At 42.9% G+C, this 19,055-nt stretch overlaps 1 protein-coding gene across 1 annotated transcript; it reads right to left on the bottom strand.

The window, feature by feature from the left end:
* Positions 1–782: 782 nt before the first annotated feature.
* Positions 783–15,163, bottom strand: gar1 (GAR1 homolog, ribonucleoprotein). The gene is made up of 7 exons (XM_059964893.1): positions 14,798–15,163; positions 14,052–14,210; positions 11,712–11,866; positions 10,665–10,724; positions 6,502–6,661; positions 3,891–3,968; positions 783–1,157 (listed from the first exon to the last, which is right to left on the bottom strand). Exons 2-7 carry the CDS (start codon positions 14,194–14,196, stop codon positions 1,141–1,143), a joined length of 615 nt encoding a protein of 204 aa, XP_059820876.1. The 5' UTR covers positions 14,197–14,210; positions 14,798–15,163; the 3' UTR covers positions 783–1,140.
* Positions 15,164–19,055: the final 3,892 nt, after the last annotated feature.

Here is a 19,055-nt window from a genome sequence, read left to right as displayed (position 1 = left end):
GTGGAAAACAAAGTCATTTCTGGTTCTAGTTGTTTTAAACCTCCATCAACTGCCTAAATTTTAAAAATGGTTAACCATTACAAGGAGAGATATTCTGATTTCGCCCAAATTCAAAGGCTATTGAAAATCATCCAGGCATAGCTCCTGCCAATCAGAAAAAGCAAATTCTTCTTTGGTCATTTAATCCATTCAGAGCATTGAGAGAAATTTTAAATTTGGGACTAATTGCAAGGCTAATATACAGGTTTTTTTCAGAACACATTTTGTAATATTTCCATTTGGTTGGCTAAAACTTCATTTTGAAAAGATCCTTAACTATCAATATGGTGTCAGAGATTCTCCCTGTTCTCCTGGATTAAAAGTTGAAAATTCACCGCCCAATGGCAGAGTGAACCTATCTATCACATTTACAGTGAAGGAGGCAGACAGGCCACTAAATATGTACTAGCTCAGAGCAATACCTCCAATTGCTTTCAATGCATCCTATTCTCATGATATCCCAAATTCTGCCACGAACCAACACAATTTACAGTGGCAAGATAACCTGCCAAACTGCATGGATCTGGGATGGGAGAAAACCAGAGTACCCAGGGAAAGCTCCACGAAGCCAGCAATGGATGCCAGAACTGAGCCAAAGTTGCTGAGAGTAATGAGACAGCAGCTTCACCAGATGAACTATGACTACACAAGCGTTGTACCAATGATTACTTGCATGCTGAAATTACTTTGAACATGGTTTCAGTCAGTTCACTCCTCAGAAAAAATAAATACAAAAATCTTGGTAGTAACATTTATTTTAAAACAAATTTTGCTGAACCAATATCATAATACTTTGTAAATCAAGTACTTTTATATCTGTAGAACATTATAAAATTTAATTCAAACCATTGACTACATTTGTACTTTTGTTTTTAAACACACAAACAGGCTCAAAACTTGTTGAACTAGAATAGAAATTACATACAAAGGACCATCAAATACATCAAAACAGTACTATGCAAATACAAAAACTGATGCTGGTCTTAAAATATACTTCAGTTTGGTACAATCCATAAATGCAAATGCATGACTTGCACAAAGAACAAAGAATCTGTGTGGAAGTTGAGGTGTGCTTGCTGCCAAAATCTTAAATATCCACCTTCACCTTCCTCCACGACCTAATAGGGAGGATAAAAGGATACAGATTAAAAGTTCAATTGGTCAACCAGCAGTGCATGATATAAAGCTGCAAATATATACTTGTACATAGATTTAGGCTTGGCTGAAAACCTGGTGAAATTTAGCCCAAATGGTTCAGAAGACAAACACGAGGAAATCTGCAGATGCTGGAAATTCAAACAACACACACAAAATGCTGGTGGAACACAGCAGGCCAGGCAGCATCTATAAGGAGAAGCACTTGATGGCATGAACATTGACTTCTCTAACTTCCGTTAATTCCCCTCCTCCCCTTCTTACCCTATCCCTGACATATTTAGTTGTTTGCCTGTTTTCCATCTCCCTCTGGTGCTCCCCCCCTTTCTTTCTCCCGGGCCTCCCGTGCCATGATCCTTTCCCTTCTCCAGCTCTGTATCACTTTCGCCAATCACCTTTCCAGCTCTTAGCTTCATCCCACCCCCTCCGGTCTACTCCTATCATTTCGCATTTCCCCTCCCCCCACTACTTTCAAATCTCTTACTATTTTTCCTTTCAGTTAGTCCTGACGAAGGGTCTCGGCCCGAAACGTCGACAGTGCTTCTCCTTATAGATGCTGCCTGGCCTGCTGTGTTCCACCAGCATTTTGTGTGTGGTTCAGAAGACACTATGGAATTGGGCGAAAGTATGAACTATTGGATCTTAAAATGACTTCAACAGCCTACAGTTCAATGCCATCTTCATTTTTATTCCCATCATATATAAACAAAGTTTACCATTGCAAGGACGATAAAAGTGGGTGACCATATACTCCAACTACACATTTCCAGATAATAACACCACCTTAGCAATGCAGTTACTTAACAAAGAAAGCTCGATATCAAAGTACACAGGAATAATTGTTTAATCAAAATGAAAGGTATTAATGAGTATATTAAAGAGCGAAAAATTTAAGAACTTGCTCACTGAAACGTGGCTGCCAACACTGAAACAATCCATCACAGGTAAAGTCATCTCCACCATTCAGCACACCGACAAAGTGTTGTTGCAGAAATGCAGCATCCTTCATCAAGGAGCACCACCCTCCCCCCCACACCATCCAGGCCACGCTCTCTTCTCACCGCTGCCATCAGGAAGGAGGTGCTGGAGCCTCAGGATCCACACTACCGGTTTCGGAAACAGTAGTTTCTCCTCAACCATCAGGCTCCTGGACCAGAGGGGATAACTTTACTCACCCCATCACTGAACTGCTCCCACAACCAATGGACTCACTTTCAAGGACTCAAGTTCTGATGTTTAGTGCTTATTTAATTAGTACTATTATTTTCTTTTGGTATCTGCACAGCTTGTTGTCTTTTGCACATTGGCCCACCGTCCGTCTTGTTGGTGTGGTCTCTCATTGATTGTATTGTAGGTACTGCAAATGCCCGCAAGCAAGTGGACCTCAGGGTTTATATATAGTGATTATATATTTATTTATTTTGATAATAAATTTACTTTGAACAATTAAGATTGGGGAATCTAAAGGGGTCAGAACTAGAGAACTGCAGCAATGGCAAAGGACAGCAGGGTTCAAAGTACCAAATGGAATACAAAACGGCAAGTTAGATAAAAAGCTATTTCGAAATGGTGAGAATTTCTACATCAAGATACTGCTGAAAGATACCAAGACCAGTGAGTGCAGTAAGATAGATGGATGAGGTGGTGAGGATTTGGACAAATAACCAGATTTCAGGAAAAATTCGAATAAAGTTAGATTTACAGAAAATTTGAAACGAGCAAGGGGGTATGATGGGATAACAGTGGCACAATCACGGTTCTGGCAGCCAATGGATTGCACCTGGTTACACTTGGGCAATTTTACAAGAACAGCTTTTTCCAGTTTTGAAGCATTCAGCAGGTCCAGCAGCACTAACAGTGAGAGAAGCAATGCCGTGCGTCGTACTGGAGAAGGGAGAATACAAGCATGTTTTAAATTGCAGAAATGGGTGAGAAGCACAGAAAGAAGTAATGTCATGCACCAAACTGGAGGAGGGAGAATATAAGCATGTTTTAAATTGCAGAAATGGGTGTAGAGGTGAAAAGCACAGAAAGAATATCTATACTAGGGATGAGACAAATAATGTCAAAGTAATAATTGCTTTAAAAACTGGACAAAAAATAAACAAATTGAAAGAAAGGGATAGATACAATGAAAATAAAGTATCAAAAATTGTTGGGCTATAATATACCCCGATGTTCCTCAAGATTACATTAGGCATCATTGGAACGGCGCCAAATTGGAATAAAATGGAGAATCACAATTACAAGCCACTGGAAACTCAGTATCACGAAAAATCCACACCACCAGAGGAGAGTGGAATCAAGCTTGGAGGTAGAATTCCATTGGAGGTGGCAGATATCACAGAGGTCGATCTATGAATGTAGAGGGTGTAAGGCAAGAACAAGTGGAACACTTGCTCTGTCAAGGAAGGGGTGAGAGTGGAAGCATGAGGAACAGGGAAAGATGGTTGAAATCACACCAACAATGGTAGAAGGTCACAGTACAAAACATTATGAGTAGTAAATCGGACCATCAAACCAGATACGATGGTGACTGAAAACTTGGGTAAAATGGAATAGTCCTAACAGGACTTAGGCAGAGTTGGACATATAAACAAGTGCATTTCTTGAAGTCCGAATTTTAAATTTAACTTGTCTAGAAAATACATACAATGACTGAGATACTGCAGTATAATTCAAACTTTATAACTTACCTCTGAAGCCACGTCCTCCTCCACCTCCACCACCTCTGCCTCCTCTGAAACCTCCACCTCTGCCTCCTCTGAAAGAACCTGGACAAAAGTCAAAAATATAAAGATTTATTTCAAAATATTTTACTCACTACCAATACTACCTGCTGCAGATATGCAACAATAAGCCTTTAAGATTTTTATTGATTAAGATATTTCAATAATTATACTGTTTAAATTTTACAAAAACAAATAAACTTTAAGTAAAACTTTCCAGACAGCCTATCATTTTAAATTGTGGCTGAAGCACAACTTCACATACAAACCTTCACCTGACAACAGTTTTGAAGGTACTGAGTTTCAAATGTCTGGATTTTGCAGAATCACTGACCCACTCTCAGTCAGCTTCTAATCAATACCATTTGAATCCAAATAAAGTTATCTGAAAGCTATGCCCATGCTTTCCTTATTCCCTTTGGTTCATGAACACTTAAGTCTATATACATTGAGGAAGTAATCTCATTAAAACCTATTTTCAAAGAACTGGTCATTGAATCACTTAACATACTGCTTATCTACATGATGAAACTTCATCAGCAAATGTCTAATACCAGAGGGCATGCACTTGGGGGGGGGGGGGGGGGCTGCCAGTTCAAGGGGGATGTGAGGGGTAAGTTAGACAGTGGTGGATGCCTGGAATATGCTGCCTGGTACGGTGGGAGAGGCAAATACAGTAGAGGCTTTAAAGAGACATTTAGATACGCACATGAATATGAGAAAGATGGAGGGACATGGACATTGTGTAGACAGAAGGGATTATTTGCATTTTTTAAGTTGACTTTTTAGCTGGTTCGACACAACTTTGTGGGCAGAAAGGCCTGTTCCTGTGTAGTTCTATGTTAATTCTATGTTACTTCTATGTTAATACTAAATAAATTTTAATCATACCACCAAATTTAACAATCAAGGCATGGCACATAAAAATAACACTTCAAATTTACATACCTGAAATAGAACCTGCCAAAGAAAGTTAAAGATACATTTCCTGGTTTACTGCAAGGTGCCCTATTTTGAAACATAGCCTAATCACTTACGCTTCAGCTAGTCTGCTGCTAAGACCCTGCTTCTTAGCACTTATCTTTGGAATTCACTAATTCATTACTAGCCCTGAGGTAATTCAAAACCCCACTGCTTATGCCTTCATGAACATTATCCCGTTCACCTGCTGGCCTCTACTGGCTTCTGGGCAAAGAAAGTCTACATCCTAGTTTTGAATTCACTCCTCTGCTTCACCTTCATTCTCCCCAGGTATACAATTTCCCTCAGCTCCAACAACCACACAAAATTACAAGGGAAAGACTTCAGCAATGGATGCTAGATTGGCTTGGAAGGCTAAATCACATGGTATCCGGGGGAAGATAGTGAATTGGCTTTGTAATTGGCTCAGTTGTAGAAAGCGGAGGGAGATAGTCAAGAGTTGTTTTAAACTGGAGGACTTGGTCTAGTGCTGTGCCAGAAGCATCAGTGCTGCTAACTTTATTGTTTGTAATTTATATTGAATGATTTAGATGTGGATGTTTACAAAGTCTGTGCTTAAAACAGGTAGTTTTGTAGACAGTGTAAAAATTATGAAAAATTAAGAGGGAAATCTTGATCAGCTAGGCACGTAGGTCGAGGATCGGCAAATGGCTTCCAACACAGATAAATGTGATGTTTTGCACTTTTGCCAGTTAAACCGGTGCAGGACTTACACAAAGTGATGGAAGGGACCCTGGATGCAAGTGGAAGTTCACTGAAAGCAGTGTCACTGCTAGATAGGGTGGGACAGATGTTTGGCACATGGACTTCCATCAGTCAAGTGAGTGAGTATAGAAGTTACAGGTTACGTTGCAATTAATCAAGACATTTATGAGGGTGCACTTGAAGCACTGTGTGCAGTTTTGGTCACCCTGAAAGATGAGATATTATTTAACTAGTAAGATGCAGTCTAGGACTTTATTCCCTGAAACACAGATCTAGGTGTGACTTCAGAGGTATTAAGATTATACAGGGCAAGGAAGGGTGAAAGCACATAGTAGCCTCTCCCTGGGGAAAAATAATTAAAACAAAAAGTCATAGGTTAAGATGAGAGGCAAGGGATTTAAGAGGGACATCAAGTGCAACTTATTCATGCAAAGTTTGGTGTATTTGTAATGAGCTGCCGGAATCAGGTTAAGGCAAGCTTGTTAGCAACATTCGAAAGCCACCTATGGACAGGCAAGGTTTAGAGGGCTATGGGGCAAATAGGAGCAACTTACTGGTAAATGCAGTCAGCATTAATGTGTTGGGCCAAAGGGCCAGTTTCCAAGTTATATGACCCTACATTGGCAGCCATCCATTTCTAACCTCTTATCCCTTATTTTAATCAATTCGAGGACCTGCCCTCTGCTTTGCAGGTAATAATTTCTGAAATTCCCTCCCTGGGTCTCTCCATCTTCCTACTCTTCTTTTTATTGACATGCATTATAACATACTTCTATGACCATCAAATATTGTTTGCTAACACCGCTGTGAAGTGCCAGGGAGTATACGTTAAAAAAGAGGGCTTGATCCAATCAATCAATGCTGATCCAATCAATCAATGCAATACTCTTACCACCTCTGCCGCCACCTCTGCTGCCGCCACCGCCGCCCCCACCTCGGAAGCCACGTCCACCTCGACCTCCACCACGCGCTCCCCTCATCTGACCTCTTGCACCAGGTGGTCGTGGCAAAAATCGCTGCAGCGGGAGTAGTTTTGCTGGATCAATGTAAAACTGGAAGGGGGAGAGAAAAGGAAATAAACCCAGGCATACTCAAGTCAGTTAGCTTCGCATAAGAAAATCATTCACTGTGCTCCAAGACAAAGACAGATTAACAATCTTGCGCTGTCCTTATGCGCATGACTGTAAAATGTAAGAACTCAGATAGGCATTCACATGCTACTGTGTGACCTTCTTAAAAGAGGGATTTTGTCTCCAAGCCACATCTGTCAAATAGTCCATCGCTTGATCCAGGATATTGTACTCACTGGTAGAGAAGTTTGAAACAGATAGTGTTCCTCCACTAAGAACAACTCAATGGCCTCAAAACAAGAGAACTGATCATTGACTTCAGGAAGGAGGGGGGTGGTGGAAGGGCAGTACATGCCCTGTCTACATCAAGAGTGTTGAGGTTGAGGGGGTTGAAAGCTTCAAGCTCCTAGGGCTGAACATCACCAATAACCTAACCTGGTCTAATCAGGTTGACATCACCATGTCACAGCTATGAAAACTCACCAGTGCCTCTACTTCCTCAGGAGGCTAAAGAAATTTGGCAGGTCCCGTCAACCCTTATTCATTTTTATCAATGCACCATAGAAAGCATAACGGGATGAGAACCGATAGAGAGTTGTGGAAACAGCTCAAGTACATCACAGAAACCAGCTTCCCTATGAACTCTATATTTCTCGCTGCCTTAATAAAACAGCCCACATAACCAAAGGCCCCACCCCCACCCTGAAGATTCTCTGTTTACCCCTCTCCAATCAGCCAGACGATACAAAATCCCAAAAGCATGTACCACCAGGTTCAAGGACAGTTTCTATCCTGTTGTTATCATTCTTGAACGGACCTCTTGCACAATGGTCTTTCGGCCCCACAAGCTTATGATCTAGTACTTTATTGTGTATCTGCATCGCACTTATTTTGCATTTAGCTTTTCCTCGATGCACTGTGTGATGAATTGAGTGGTATGATCAGTATGCAAGACAAGATTTTCATAGGTACAGATGAGAATTATAAACCAATTCCATGTCCTTTTCCTTCTTGACAAAATTCAGCATTTCTTTTTGACATTCAAGCTCCCTTACCTGGTCATCTTTGTCCTTCCATTCCACTGGAACTTAGCTGTCTTGCACTTTGCACAGTTTATCTTCAACCCCCCCACATGTCAGATCAGATTTGCTCAAAAACTGTTCTTACCAATAACTCTTGCTAGCTCCAGCCTATCATCTTGTGATTTGCCCTGCACAATGTAATACTCACCTGCAAGGCCCACACTTACCCTTATATACAGTTATCTTAAAACATATGGAGCTGTGGTCACTGCTCCCCAAATGTTCTCCCACTGAAGGGCGAGTCACCTGGCCAGGCTCATTTCTAACTACTAGGTCCAGTATGGACCCTACAAGCTAATTTAAGAAACTCCTGGATGCACCAAACAAATTCTGCTCCATTTAAACCTCTCATACTAAGGAGGTCCCTGTCAATATTGGAGAAGCTGAAGACAATGACAACAACCCTGTTCTTTGTACACCTTTTTCTAATCTGCCGGCATATCTGTTCTTCAATGTCCTGGTGACTGGGGAGGGGTAGTGAGGGTGGAGTTCCATAGAGTCAGCCCACAGGGGATCCTCCTTTTTCAATGTCCTGGTGACTGGGGAGGGGTAGTGAGGGTGGAGTTCCATAGAGTCAGCCCACAGGGGATCCTCCTTTTTCAATGTCCTGGTGGCTGTGGAGGGGTAGTGAGGGTGGAGTTCCATAGAGTCAGCCCACAGGGGATCCTCCTTTTTCAATGTCCTGGTGGCTGTGGAGGGGTAGTGAGGGTGGGGTTCCATAGAGTCAGCCCACAGGGGATCCTCATTTTTCAAATGCTTAAAAGTTTTCACTGCAGGCACAGCAATTCAGCACATGGCAGCAGTTTGGACAGCTTGAACATTACACAATTTAAATTTCTATTTATTGTTAAAAACTGACAAAAGTTTAATTAATAATCTTGTGGTTAAAGGGCTTCAAGAAAGAAAAAAAAATCATAACATGATCAATTTTACAAAGCGAAGAGTTATTTTGTTCCATCAAAAACCAGATTTGTAAATCTAAACAAATTGTGAAAGCACAAGGCACAAAGTGGCTCCAGTACAAAAATAAATGACATAAAAAAGCACAGCATCGAAAAGGAAAGGTGCTCCAACCACAGCTAACAAGAAATGTAAAGGCTGATGCTAAAGATATATAATTTTACCAAAATAAAGAGAAAACTTAGGAATGCAAAATGTGAATTAAGCAAAGAACCAAAAGCAATAGTATGTCCAGGGGTAGTAGAATAAAAGATATCAAGTGGGAAAAACATATTAACAGCTTCCATATAAGTGAAAAAAAATTTAGAAGTTAATTTGAGTCCTTTACAGACTTTTAAGGAGAAATTATACTGCAGATCACCGAGCAGACATTTTATAGTTTTTTTTTTGCAGCAAAAGGTTGTGCCGGACAATAAAGAGGTAGAGAAAGAATAAAACTCCAGAAATTAATTGTTGATAAATCTCCACGACCTGATGATGAGCATCAAAGATTTCAGAACTATTCACATACATTGGAAAGTAGAAAACATACCCTGCTATTTAAAGAGAGGAAGGAGATAAACTGGGATGCAGTTTTATGACATTTATAAAAGGGAAAATTCTACAATTTATGAGGAAACTATGAACATATTTTACTTCTTTCTTTAAGGAATATTATTGGCTATGACTTGCAGAATAACTACAAAGGAATAAAGCAATGTGGTACATTTGGACTTTGAGGGTCTTTGATGAACTTACCATACAAAAGAAAACAAACTAAATTTGAAAACATAGATTGGAGGAATCAATGGTGTCACACAGCATGGAAATAGGGCCTTCAGCTCAATGCGACCACAGATCATCGAGTAAATTTGCTGATGACACAAAGGTTGAGGTATTGTGGATAGTGTGGAGGGCTGTCAAGAGTTTACAGCGGGACATTGATAGGATGCAAAACTGGGCTATGAAATGGCAGATGGAGTTCAACCCAGGTAAGTGAGGTGGTTCATCATGGTAGGTCAAATATGATGGCAGAATATAGTATTAATAGCAAGACTCTTGACAGCGTGGAGGATCAGAGGGGTCTTGGGGTCTGAGTCCATAGGACGCTCAAAGCTGCTGTGCAGGTTGACTCTGTGGTTAAGAAGGCGTATGGTGTATTAGCCTTCATCAATCGTGGGATTGAGTTTAAGAGCCAAGAGGTAAAGTTACAGCGACATAGCACCCTGGTCAGACCCCAATTGTTGCCTCACTACAGGAAGGATGTGGAAGCCATAGAATGGGTACAGAGGGGATTTACAAGGATGTTGCCTGGAATGGGGAGCATGCCTTAAGAGAATAGGTTGAGTGTACATGGCCTTTTCTCCTAGGAGCGATGGAGGATGAGAGGTGACCTGATAGAGGTGTACAAGATGAGAGACATTGATCGTGTGGATGGTCAGAGGCTTTTTCCCAGGGCTGAAATGGATAACACGAGAGGGCATTGTTTTAAGGGGCTTTGAAGTATGTACAGAGATGTCAGGGGTAAGTTGTTTTTTTTAAAAAAACAAACGCAGAGAGTGGTGAGTGCATGGAATTGGCTGCTGGAGACAGTGGTGGAGGTGGATACAATAGGGTCTTTGGAGAGACTCCTGGATGGGTATATGGAGCTTAGAAAAATAGAGGGCTAAAAGTAACCCTAGATAATTTCTAAGGTAAGGACATGTTTGGCACAGCTTTGTGCGTCGAAGGACCTGTATTGTGCTGTAGGTTTTCTATGTTTCTATACAGATCACAGTTCTTTCTAGCAAGTACAAGGTGTGCCAATCAGTACAATCCACACATATAACCAAGTAACCAAATATCATTTGCTAGCAATTTGAACATATTGCTAATCTAAATGGGAGAACACGTTTGACTAGAACATGAATTTTATGCAAATAGGACTATTTTCAGAGAATTAACATTTTCGCAATGAAACTTACCTTCTGTGGTCGCTTAAAGGAACTGGCACTCATGTTCTCTGATAACTTAACAGAAAAATACTGTAGTCATTTCAGTTAAGGAAAAATTAGCTGATACTTATTAACCATTTCACACTAAAGCAGAATGTGTTTATCATGGAAATGTAATTTTAAAATAAGTATACTTCATGTTATTCTGACTGCGATCAGTGGAATTGCACAGATGTTTAACTTTCACAGTCCCAAACTGTAATCAGGCTCAAAGCGATAAATTCCCCCATAATGTCGTCCTTCCAAGGAAAGTGCTGATATGTCTAATTAAACAAAATTGTAAGTGAGCATATCAAAGTTATGAAGAACGCAACTTTGCGGAAATACAAGAAAGCAACAATATAATTTTGATTTGCACTTCAGTGCCATTAAAGAAACTCAAATATCAGATCTTCTCGTGAACAATTAAAAATCATTCACTTTCCCACTGCCTTGAAAAGCACAGTACCTCCTTAAACTAATGGATTCAACTCAAATGACTGCTAAATCCCATCTTTCAGAGCATTTGCCTTCTTCATACATTAGAAAAAAAGGCTGAACAGTGCCATTCTCGATACTGTGCAACGCAGCCTAGCCTTAAACTAACACTACTTTGACCTCCCTGCCACAGATGGAACAGTGTGAGTGAAAGTCAGGGGATGGCCGTGGATTTGGATTGGATGAAAGGGGAAGGGTCTAAGACATGGATGTGGCTCTTTGGCACATCAGTAATCTTACTCTGAACAGAGTGCACAAATCAAAGGGTTCTTTGCAAAGAGCTGTGTTCAGGGCAGTTGTTCAGTGAGAACTTGTTGTGAACTGCAGAATATGAAGCATGCTTTGGAATTTCTCATCTGTACTTAATTGTATACTTTCATAAAGAACTATACCGACATCCTAGCTACTGTGGAGCCAGGTACCTGGGTGTTTTCATACCGTGGGTACACCTAAAAGTAAGACAAGTTATCAAAGAACATGTTGGTTACTATACTAAGTTCAAGAATCTCCTCCTAGTTCCGGCACTTCCCAAAAGGATACAAAATTCCTAAGCTGTCCGAATATTTCATCAACTTTCCCGATTTGTTCTTTGTTTTCCAAGTACACTGGCGCATTGAAATAAGGCACTTTATTTTCTTCTGAGGTGCACTTGCAAATAATGTCATCTTCACATGGATGCATGAAATGTCCCAGTTCTAGACAAAGGTAGCAAAGTGTTAAAAAAAAAGGCATCACCACATTTAATCTGCACATCAAAAAAAAATCAATAACCATATCTGGAAAAGCTCCCTCTGTATCTTGTCAACTTTCCATTTGAATCTCAGTCCAAGGGATGAAAGCCAGCTGAATAACTACACCATCCAGATCTCCCAACTACATATGTTGATTTTTAAAAGGAATTTTAAACAACTTAAAATACAGGAAATCCAAACTAGATCTAACACTTCAGAAAGACATCAAGGATTAATGTGATTAAAAGGGTTGGAATCAATCCAAATTTAATCATCTGATTGAAAATATCTTGCATTCTATCTCATAGACAGGCTATTCCACCAAGGTTTACATGAGCAATAAGATACTCGCAGTGTTTATCTTTCTGCAGAACGTTACTATTGTTAGCAAAAGCCGTCACTAAAAAGAACAGCACTGTAACCAAGAACAGAATACATGCACAATGTCCATTAGATATATGAGATTCCACAGATGCTGGAAATCTTGATCAACGCACACGAAGTGTTGGAGGAACTCAAGCAGCATCTATAAGGGAAATGTGCAGTCCACATTTCAGGCCAAAAATATTCACCCAGGACTGAATCGGGAGGGGGGCAAACGCTAGAATGAAAGGGCATGAGCACAGGCTGGGAGGTGACAGGTGAGAGAGAAGGTAGGGGATTGAGGATTACAAATACCTGGGGATACAAACTGACAATACACTGGACTGGTCAAAGAACACTGAGGCTGTCTACAAGAAGGAGCACAGCTGTCTCTATTTCCTGAGGAGACTGAGGTCCTTTAACATCTGCCGGACGATGCTAAGGATGTTCTACGAGTCTGTGGTGGCCAATGCTATCATGTTTGCTGTTGTGTGCTGGGGCAGCAGGCTGAGGGTAGCAGACACCAACAGAATCAACAAACTCATTCGCAAGGCCAGTGATGTTGTGGAGGTGGAACTGTACTCTTTGACAGTGGTGTCTGAAAAGAGGATGCTGTCCAAGTTGCATGCCATCTTGGACAATGTCTCCCATCCACTCCATAATGTACTGGTTAGGCACAGGAGTACATTCAGCCAGAGACTCATTCCACCAAGATGTAACACTGAGCGTCATAGGAAGTCATTCCTACCTGTGGGTATCAAACTTTACAACTCCTCCCTCAGAGTGTCAGACACCCTGAGCCAATTGGCTGGTCCTGGACTTATTTCAACTTGGCACGATTAACTTATTATTTAATTACTTATGGTTTTATATTGCTATATTTCTTCATTATTCTTGCTGCGGCTGTAATGAAACCCATTTTCCCTCGGGATCAATAAAGTACGTCTGTCTGTCTGAGAAGATTGGGGGTGATAGGCAGAAAAGGAAAAAAGCTAATTAGTAATCTAATGCAAGAGGACAGTAGACAATGGAATAAAGGGAAGGAGTACCAGAGGGAGGTAATGGGCAGGGGTGAATGAGGGAAATCAAATGGTAGGGTGTATGGGGAGTGGGGGAAGAACATAGGGGAATGGGTTGCCAGAAGTTAGCAGTCTCCCAATTTGCGTTGGCTCTTACCGATGTAAGACCACAATGGGAGCAATTACAGCAATAAATGACCCAACAGACTCACGGGTAAAGTGTTGCCTCACCTGGAAGGACTGCTTAGAGCCTTAATAGTGGTAAGATAGGAGGAATAGGGGCAACTGTAGCATTAAGCACGATTGCAGTGATAAGTAACAGAAGGGAGATGAATAGGAGGGATGACTGGACAAGGGAGTCGCTGAGGGAGCGATCCCTGTGGGAAGGTAGGTGTGTCGGTGTAGGTAGGATTTTGTGTGTGGTATGCGTGTGTGTGTGTGTCTAACTATGAGCCAAGTGATGGGATCCCATTGGAGACAGCAGAAGCTCATGGAGTGTGGGTGTGGACAAGGGGAACCCTATCTCTGTTAGTTCCATTGTATGCATTCTTCCCTGTTATGCAGCATTTATGTTATTTCAGTAACAATAACCGATCAGTTGCTAACATCCTTAACCAGCCAGCCCCCGACAGTGAAGCTCTTTCCTTTGAATGTGGACAAATAACGTTGCTGCTGAGGTAGTGGAAGTATTTATCTGAATGACAATTACAACCAGCTCTTCATTTAGGACAATACAGTTTTAAACAAATGCATTCTTTCTTACATACCTACTACTCTCTCAGGGGGCCCCTGATCAAATGTTCTATTGAAGTTTCCTCGCCCACCACCGCGGTATCCACCGCCACCGCCACGTCCTCTTCCTCCACCAAAGCCTCCACCTCTTCCACCGCCTCTGCCCCCACGGAAAGACATTTCAATCCAATATTCTATAAAAGAATACATTGAATTAATGAACATAAATTTATTCTCTTCACTGAAACACAGTAACAAAGCACGGGAAACAACACACACACACACAGTGCTTGCAAGAACTCAGCAGGTCAGGCAGCACACACAGAAAAGAGTGAAGTCACTGTTTCAGACCGCGGCCCTTCATCAGGACTGGAAATGCAAAGGAGAAATTGATAAAGCATACAATATTGCATCAAGAACTTATAATTCATCATCATCAGGGGGTAAACACTAATCACCAAGCCCAGTCACCCCAAGGCAGAAGGTAAGGGGGTAAACACTGAGCCAGACTCTCCCCCCCCCCCCGGGACAGAAGGTAAGGGGGTAAACACTGAGCCAGACTCCCCCCCCCCGGGACAGTAGATAAGGGGGTAAACACTGATCAGCAAGCCCAGACACCCCGAGGCAGAAGGTAAGGGGGTAAACACTGAATCAGACCCCCCCCCCAGGGCAGAAGGGGGTAAACACGGAGCCAGACCCTCCCCCCGGCCCTAGGTCCTCCCTGCCGCATCCGCTGCCCTCCCGGTCACAGTGATCAGCAATATAAAACAAGTGGACTTACTGCCGCTGTTGGGAGTGTCGAATCCGTTCGATTCGGTTTAATTCCGATTATCTCCCCCTCAGACTTTCAAACCGGGACCCGACCACCGCGTTGCTTTTGGCGACAATTTGCGACCTCCCTCTGATTTGCCGTGCCGCAAACTCACGTGGGCACCATCCCCTGCAGGCCGAGAGCGGCGAGTTTAAGTGAGCACCCGGCAGCGGTAGGCCCTTCCTCGGCTGCCGCTCGGGACGCAGGCCCGTCCCGTTCGCTTCCACCAGCGGCTGTTCTACTTGCAGGCTGCGCCACTCGGTCGCGGGTGCTTCACGGGGTAGGCCATGCGCACGATATTTCAGCTCCCAGTGTGCAGTGCGCGGGCTTCACCCGGAACCGGAAGCGACGGCTGTAACCTGTGGCGCGAATGCAGTGTTTGAACAGCGGTTCAGCAATAAAAATGTTTCTCTGTAGGTGCGAGGTCTGAACGCGGGGAGACAGTGCGCAATTGAAAAACAGAGAGCACTGTGTTAGTACAAAAGGTGGTAGTAGCGAGGTCGGAGAGAAGTTCCAATCACTAACACAAGAAACTGCAGATGCTGGAAATCTGAGCAACACAACTCAAAATGCCGGAGGAACTCAGCAGGCCAGGCAGCATCTGTGGGAAAGAGTACAGTCAAGGTTTCGAGCCGAGGCCCCTTCGACCGGACTGGAGAAAATGATGCCAGAGTAAGAAGGTTGGGCGGGAGGAAGAAAGATGAGGTGACAGGTGAAATCTGGAGTGGCGGGGGCGGGAAGAAGGGATGAAGTAAAGAGCTGGGAAGGTGATTGGTGAAAGAGATACAGGACTGGAGAAGGGGGAATCTGATAGGAGAGGACAACAAGCCATGGATGAAAGAAAAGAGGGAGGTGATGGGCAGGCAAAGAGATAAGGTGTGAGAGGGAAAAGAGGATGGGAATGGTGAAGAGAGGGCATTACTGAAAGTTCAAGAAATCAGCGTTCATGCCATCAGGTTGGAGGCTACCCAGGAAGAATATAAGGTGTTGTTCCTCCAACCCGAGTGTGGCGTCATTACGACAGTAGAGGAGGCTGTGGGATGGGAATTGCAATTAAGATGGTGGCCACTGGGAGATGCTGTTTTTTCTGGTGGACAGAGTGTAGATGTTCGGCGAAGTGGTCTTCCAATCTACATCAGGTCTCACCAATGTACAGGAGGTCACACCGGGAGCGCTGGACACAGTAAATGACCCCAACAGACTCACAGGTGAAGTGTCACCTCATTTGGTTGGACTGTTAAGCTCCCTGAATGGTAGTGAGGGAGGAGGTGTAGGGAGTACATGTAGCACTTGTTCCACTTGCCAGGAGGGAGATCAGTGGGGAAGGACAAATGGGCAAGGGAGTCATATAGGGAGCGATCCCTGTGGAAAACAGAAAGTGGGGGAGAGGGAAAGATGCTTAGTGGGGTAATCCTGTTGGAGGTTGCAGAAAATTGTGTGCTGGATGTGGAGGCTGGTGGGGTGGTAAATGAGAACAAGAGGAACCCTATCTCTTCTTGGGTAGCAGGAGGATGGGATGAGGGCAGACGTGTGTGTAATGGAAGAGATACAGTTGAGGGCAGCGTTGATGGAGGAAGGGAAGCCCATTTCTTTGAAGAAGGAGGACATCTCCTTTGTTCTCCCTCCCCTCCCCCCACCTTTTAACTCTACTCCTCATCTATTTTTCTTCAGTCCTGCTGAAGGGTTTCGGCCTGAAATGACGACAACTGTATTCTTTCATAGATACTACCAGGTCTGCTGTGTTCCTCCTGTGTTTTGTGTGTGTTGCCCAGAGAGAAGTTCGTCAATGAGGCGAGAGATCACATTGTTCCCAAAGTTTTCCTGATTCACCACGAGAGATCTAAGTGAGAGGCAGAAAATCCCCATCACGGACAACCTAGTTCTTCCTGCACCATCCAGTTAACCGGCAATCTAACTGATAACTGGAAATGCTTCAAACAACTATTCAGAATATATTTAGCTGTTAGTGGGGTTGGGGGAACCAATGAAAAATTGAAAGTGTCTATTTTTCTACATGTAATTAGTGAAGATGCTTTAAACATCTATAACAGCTTTCAAATTGATGAGATAGCCTTGACATTGGACACTGATGACAAAATTTGAGGAGTGTTTTGTCCCAAGTTAAAACATAATGTCTGAAAAATCCATGTCTTTTTTCCAGTGACCAGAAACAAGGTGTTAGCTTCAACCAATACTTAGCGGAGCTTCACATGCTGAGCAAGTCCTACAGAATTTGGAGATTCGAGAAGCTCACTCGTTAGAGGCAAAATAGTTTGCAGAATTCTAGTTGGACTCAGAGAAAGACTGCTGTGTGAAAAAGTTTTGAAGCTGGTAAAGGCTGTGAATAAGTGTAGGGCAACAGAGACCACACAAGCACAAGGTGATCTCCAAAGCAATACAGAACAAAGAGGAAGGTTCAAACAGCAAAAATGGAGATAGGCACATCCTGCTTATGGAATGTCCTCTGATAACTGCAGGAAGAAGAACCATTTTGCAAAGTTCTGCAAAGCTGGGCTACCAAGAGAAAGGTGCAGACAGTTGATGAGGAAATGGAGGAAGTTTTGTAGATTCTCTACAGACTGCTGTTGCTGGTGAAACAGAGTGGATTGTTCCAGTGACTGTGAATGAGACGGTAATTCCATTCAAGCTTGACACCGGAGCCTGGGTGAATATGTTATCCATGGATGATTATAAGACTCTCAAAGTAAAGTGCAAGATTTACTCAGTAAAGTTAGAAGTGATAGGTTATATTGTCAAGAATGTTCCAGTAAAAGGGGGCTACTGTACAGTGACCTTCAAACACAAGGAGCAGCACCTAAAGGCACAGCTACTGACTGTAGAAAAGAGAATGCAGCCAGTATTAGGCCTGAGTGATTGTGAAAGGCTCAACCTGGTGGAAAGAGGTTTCGTAGTGGCTTCGCAGACCAAAGGTGACCACAGGTTTCTGTTCTCTGGAAAAGTACGCAGGATTCTCTGAGGGGTTTGGGTGCTAACCTGATGTACACAAAATTTATACAGAATGGCTGCTGTTATCCATGCATACAGAGAGATTCCGTTTCCACTTAGAGACAAACTTAAACACAAACTAGCACGCATGGAACAGAATGAGTGGATTTGGCCTCACAAGCAAGAAGGGTAAACCCAGATGTTAAAAAGAGTGATAGATGAAGCGCCCATGCTGAAGTTTTATGATCCGGAGATGCGTACTCGGATCTCGGCTGATACTTCCCGGTCCAGCCTCGTAGCAACACAATGACACATGGCAACCTGTGGCCTATGCATCAAGTGCAGAAGCCAACTATGCACAGATAGAGAGAGGTCGCCAACATGTATGCATGCAAAAGGTTCTATTGGTACATCTGTGGGCAAGCTTTTGAAATGGAGACAGACATCCAAATGGCTGAGTGACTGACCCATGAGGATACAGTGCATATTGATAAGGCTGCAGAAATATGGTGTGAAGATGATGTACACACCAGAAAATATATGTTTGCTGCTGATGCGCTCTCTCAAGCTGTTGACAGGAAGGAAAAGAGTGACTAAGAGGCTAATGCAGATATGCAGGCCTATGTTGACATATTTGTCAGCTCCCTTCCAGCATCTCCCAATAAGAAAGCAGCAGGGATGGATGGATGAAACAATGAAAGAACTCCCCTACTGTCAAGATGAAGCCACACTCAGGTTGGATGAACAACACCTTATATACTATCTGGGTAGCCTCCAACCTGATGGCATGAACACTGACTTCTCTAACTTCCATTAATGCCCTTCCTCCCCTTCTTACCCCATCCCTGATATATTTAGTTTTTTTTCTCCCCTCCGTTTTTCTCACTCTGCCTGGTCTCCATCTCCCTCTGGTGCTGCCCTCCTGCTTTCTTTCTCCCTAGGCCTCCCGTCCCATGATCCTTTCCCTTCTCCAGCTCTGTATCCCTTTTGCCAATCACCTTTCCGGCTCTAAGCTTCATCCCATCCCCTCCAGTCTTCTCCTATCATTTTGCATTTTCCCCCTCCCCCCCCACTACTTTCAAATCTCTTACTATCTTTCCTTTCAGTTAGTCCTGACGAAGGGTCTCGGCCTGAAACGTCGACAGCGCTTCTCCCTATAGATGCTGCCTGGCCTGCTGTGTTCCACCAGCATTTTGTGTGTGTTGGGTGATATTGATCAGATTTCTCAGAAAGACACAAATGCAAGCAAATATACCTGTGGAACCAAATAGCAGACCAAAAA

Source organism: Hypanus sabinus, chromosome 3, assembly GCF_030144855.1.
Source record: "Hypanus sabinus isolate sHypSab1 chromosome 3, sHypSab1.hap1, whole genome shotgun sequence".
In the NCBI taxonomy this organism is placed as follows: Eukaryota; Metazoa; Chordata; class Chondrichthyes; order Myliobatiformes; family Dasyatidae; genus Hypanus; species Hypanus sabinus.
The sequence above is the reverse complement of the archived record's forward strand: the minus strand, read 5'-3'. Positions and strand labels throughout refer to the sequence as shown.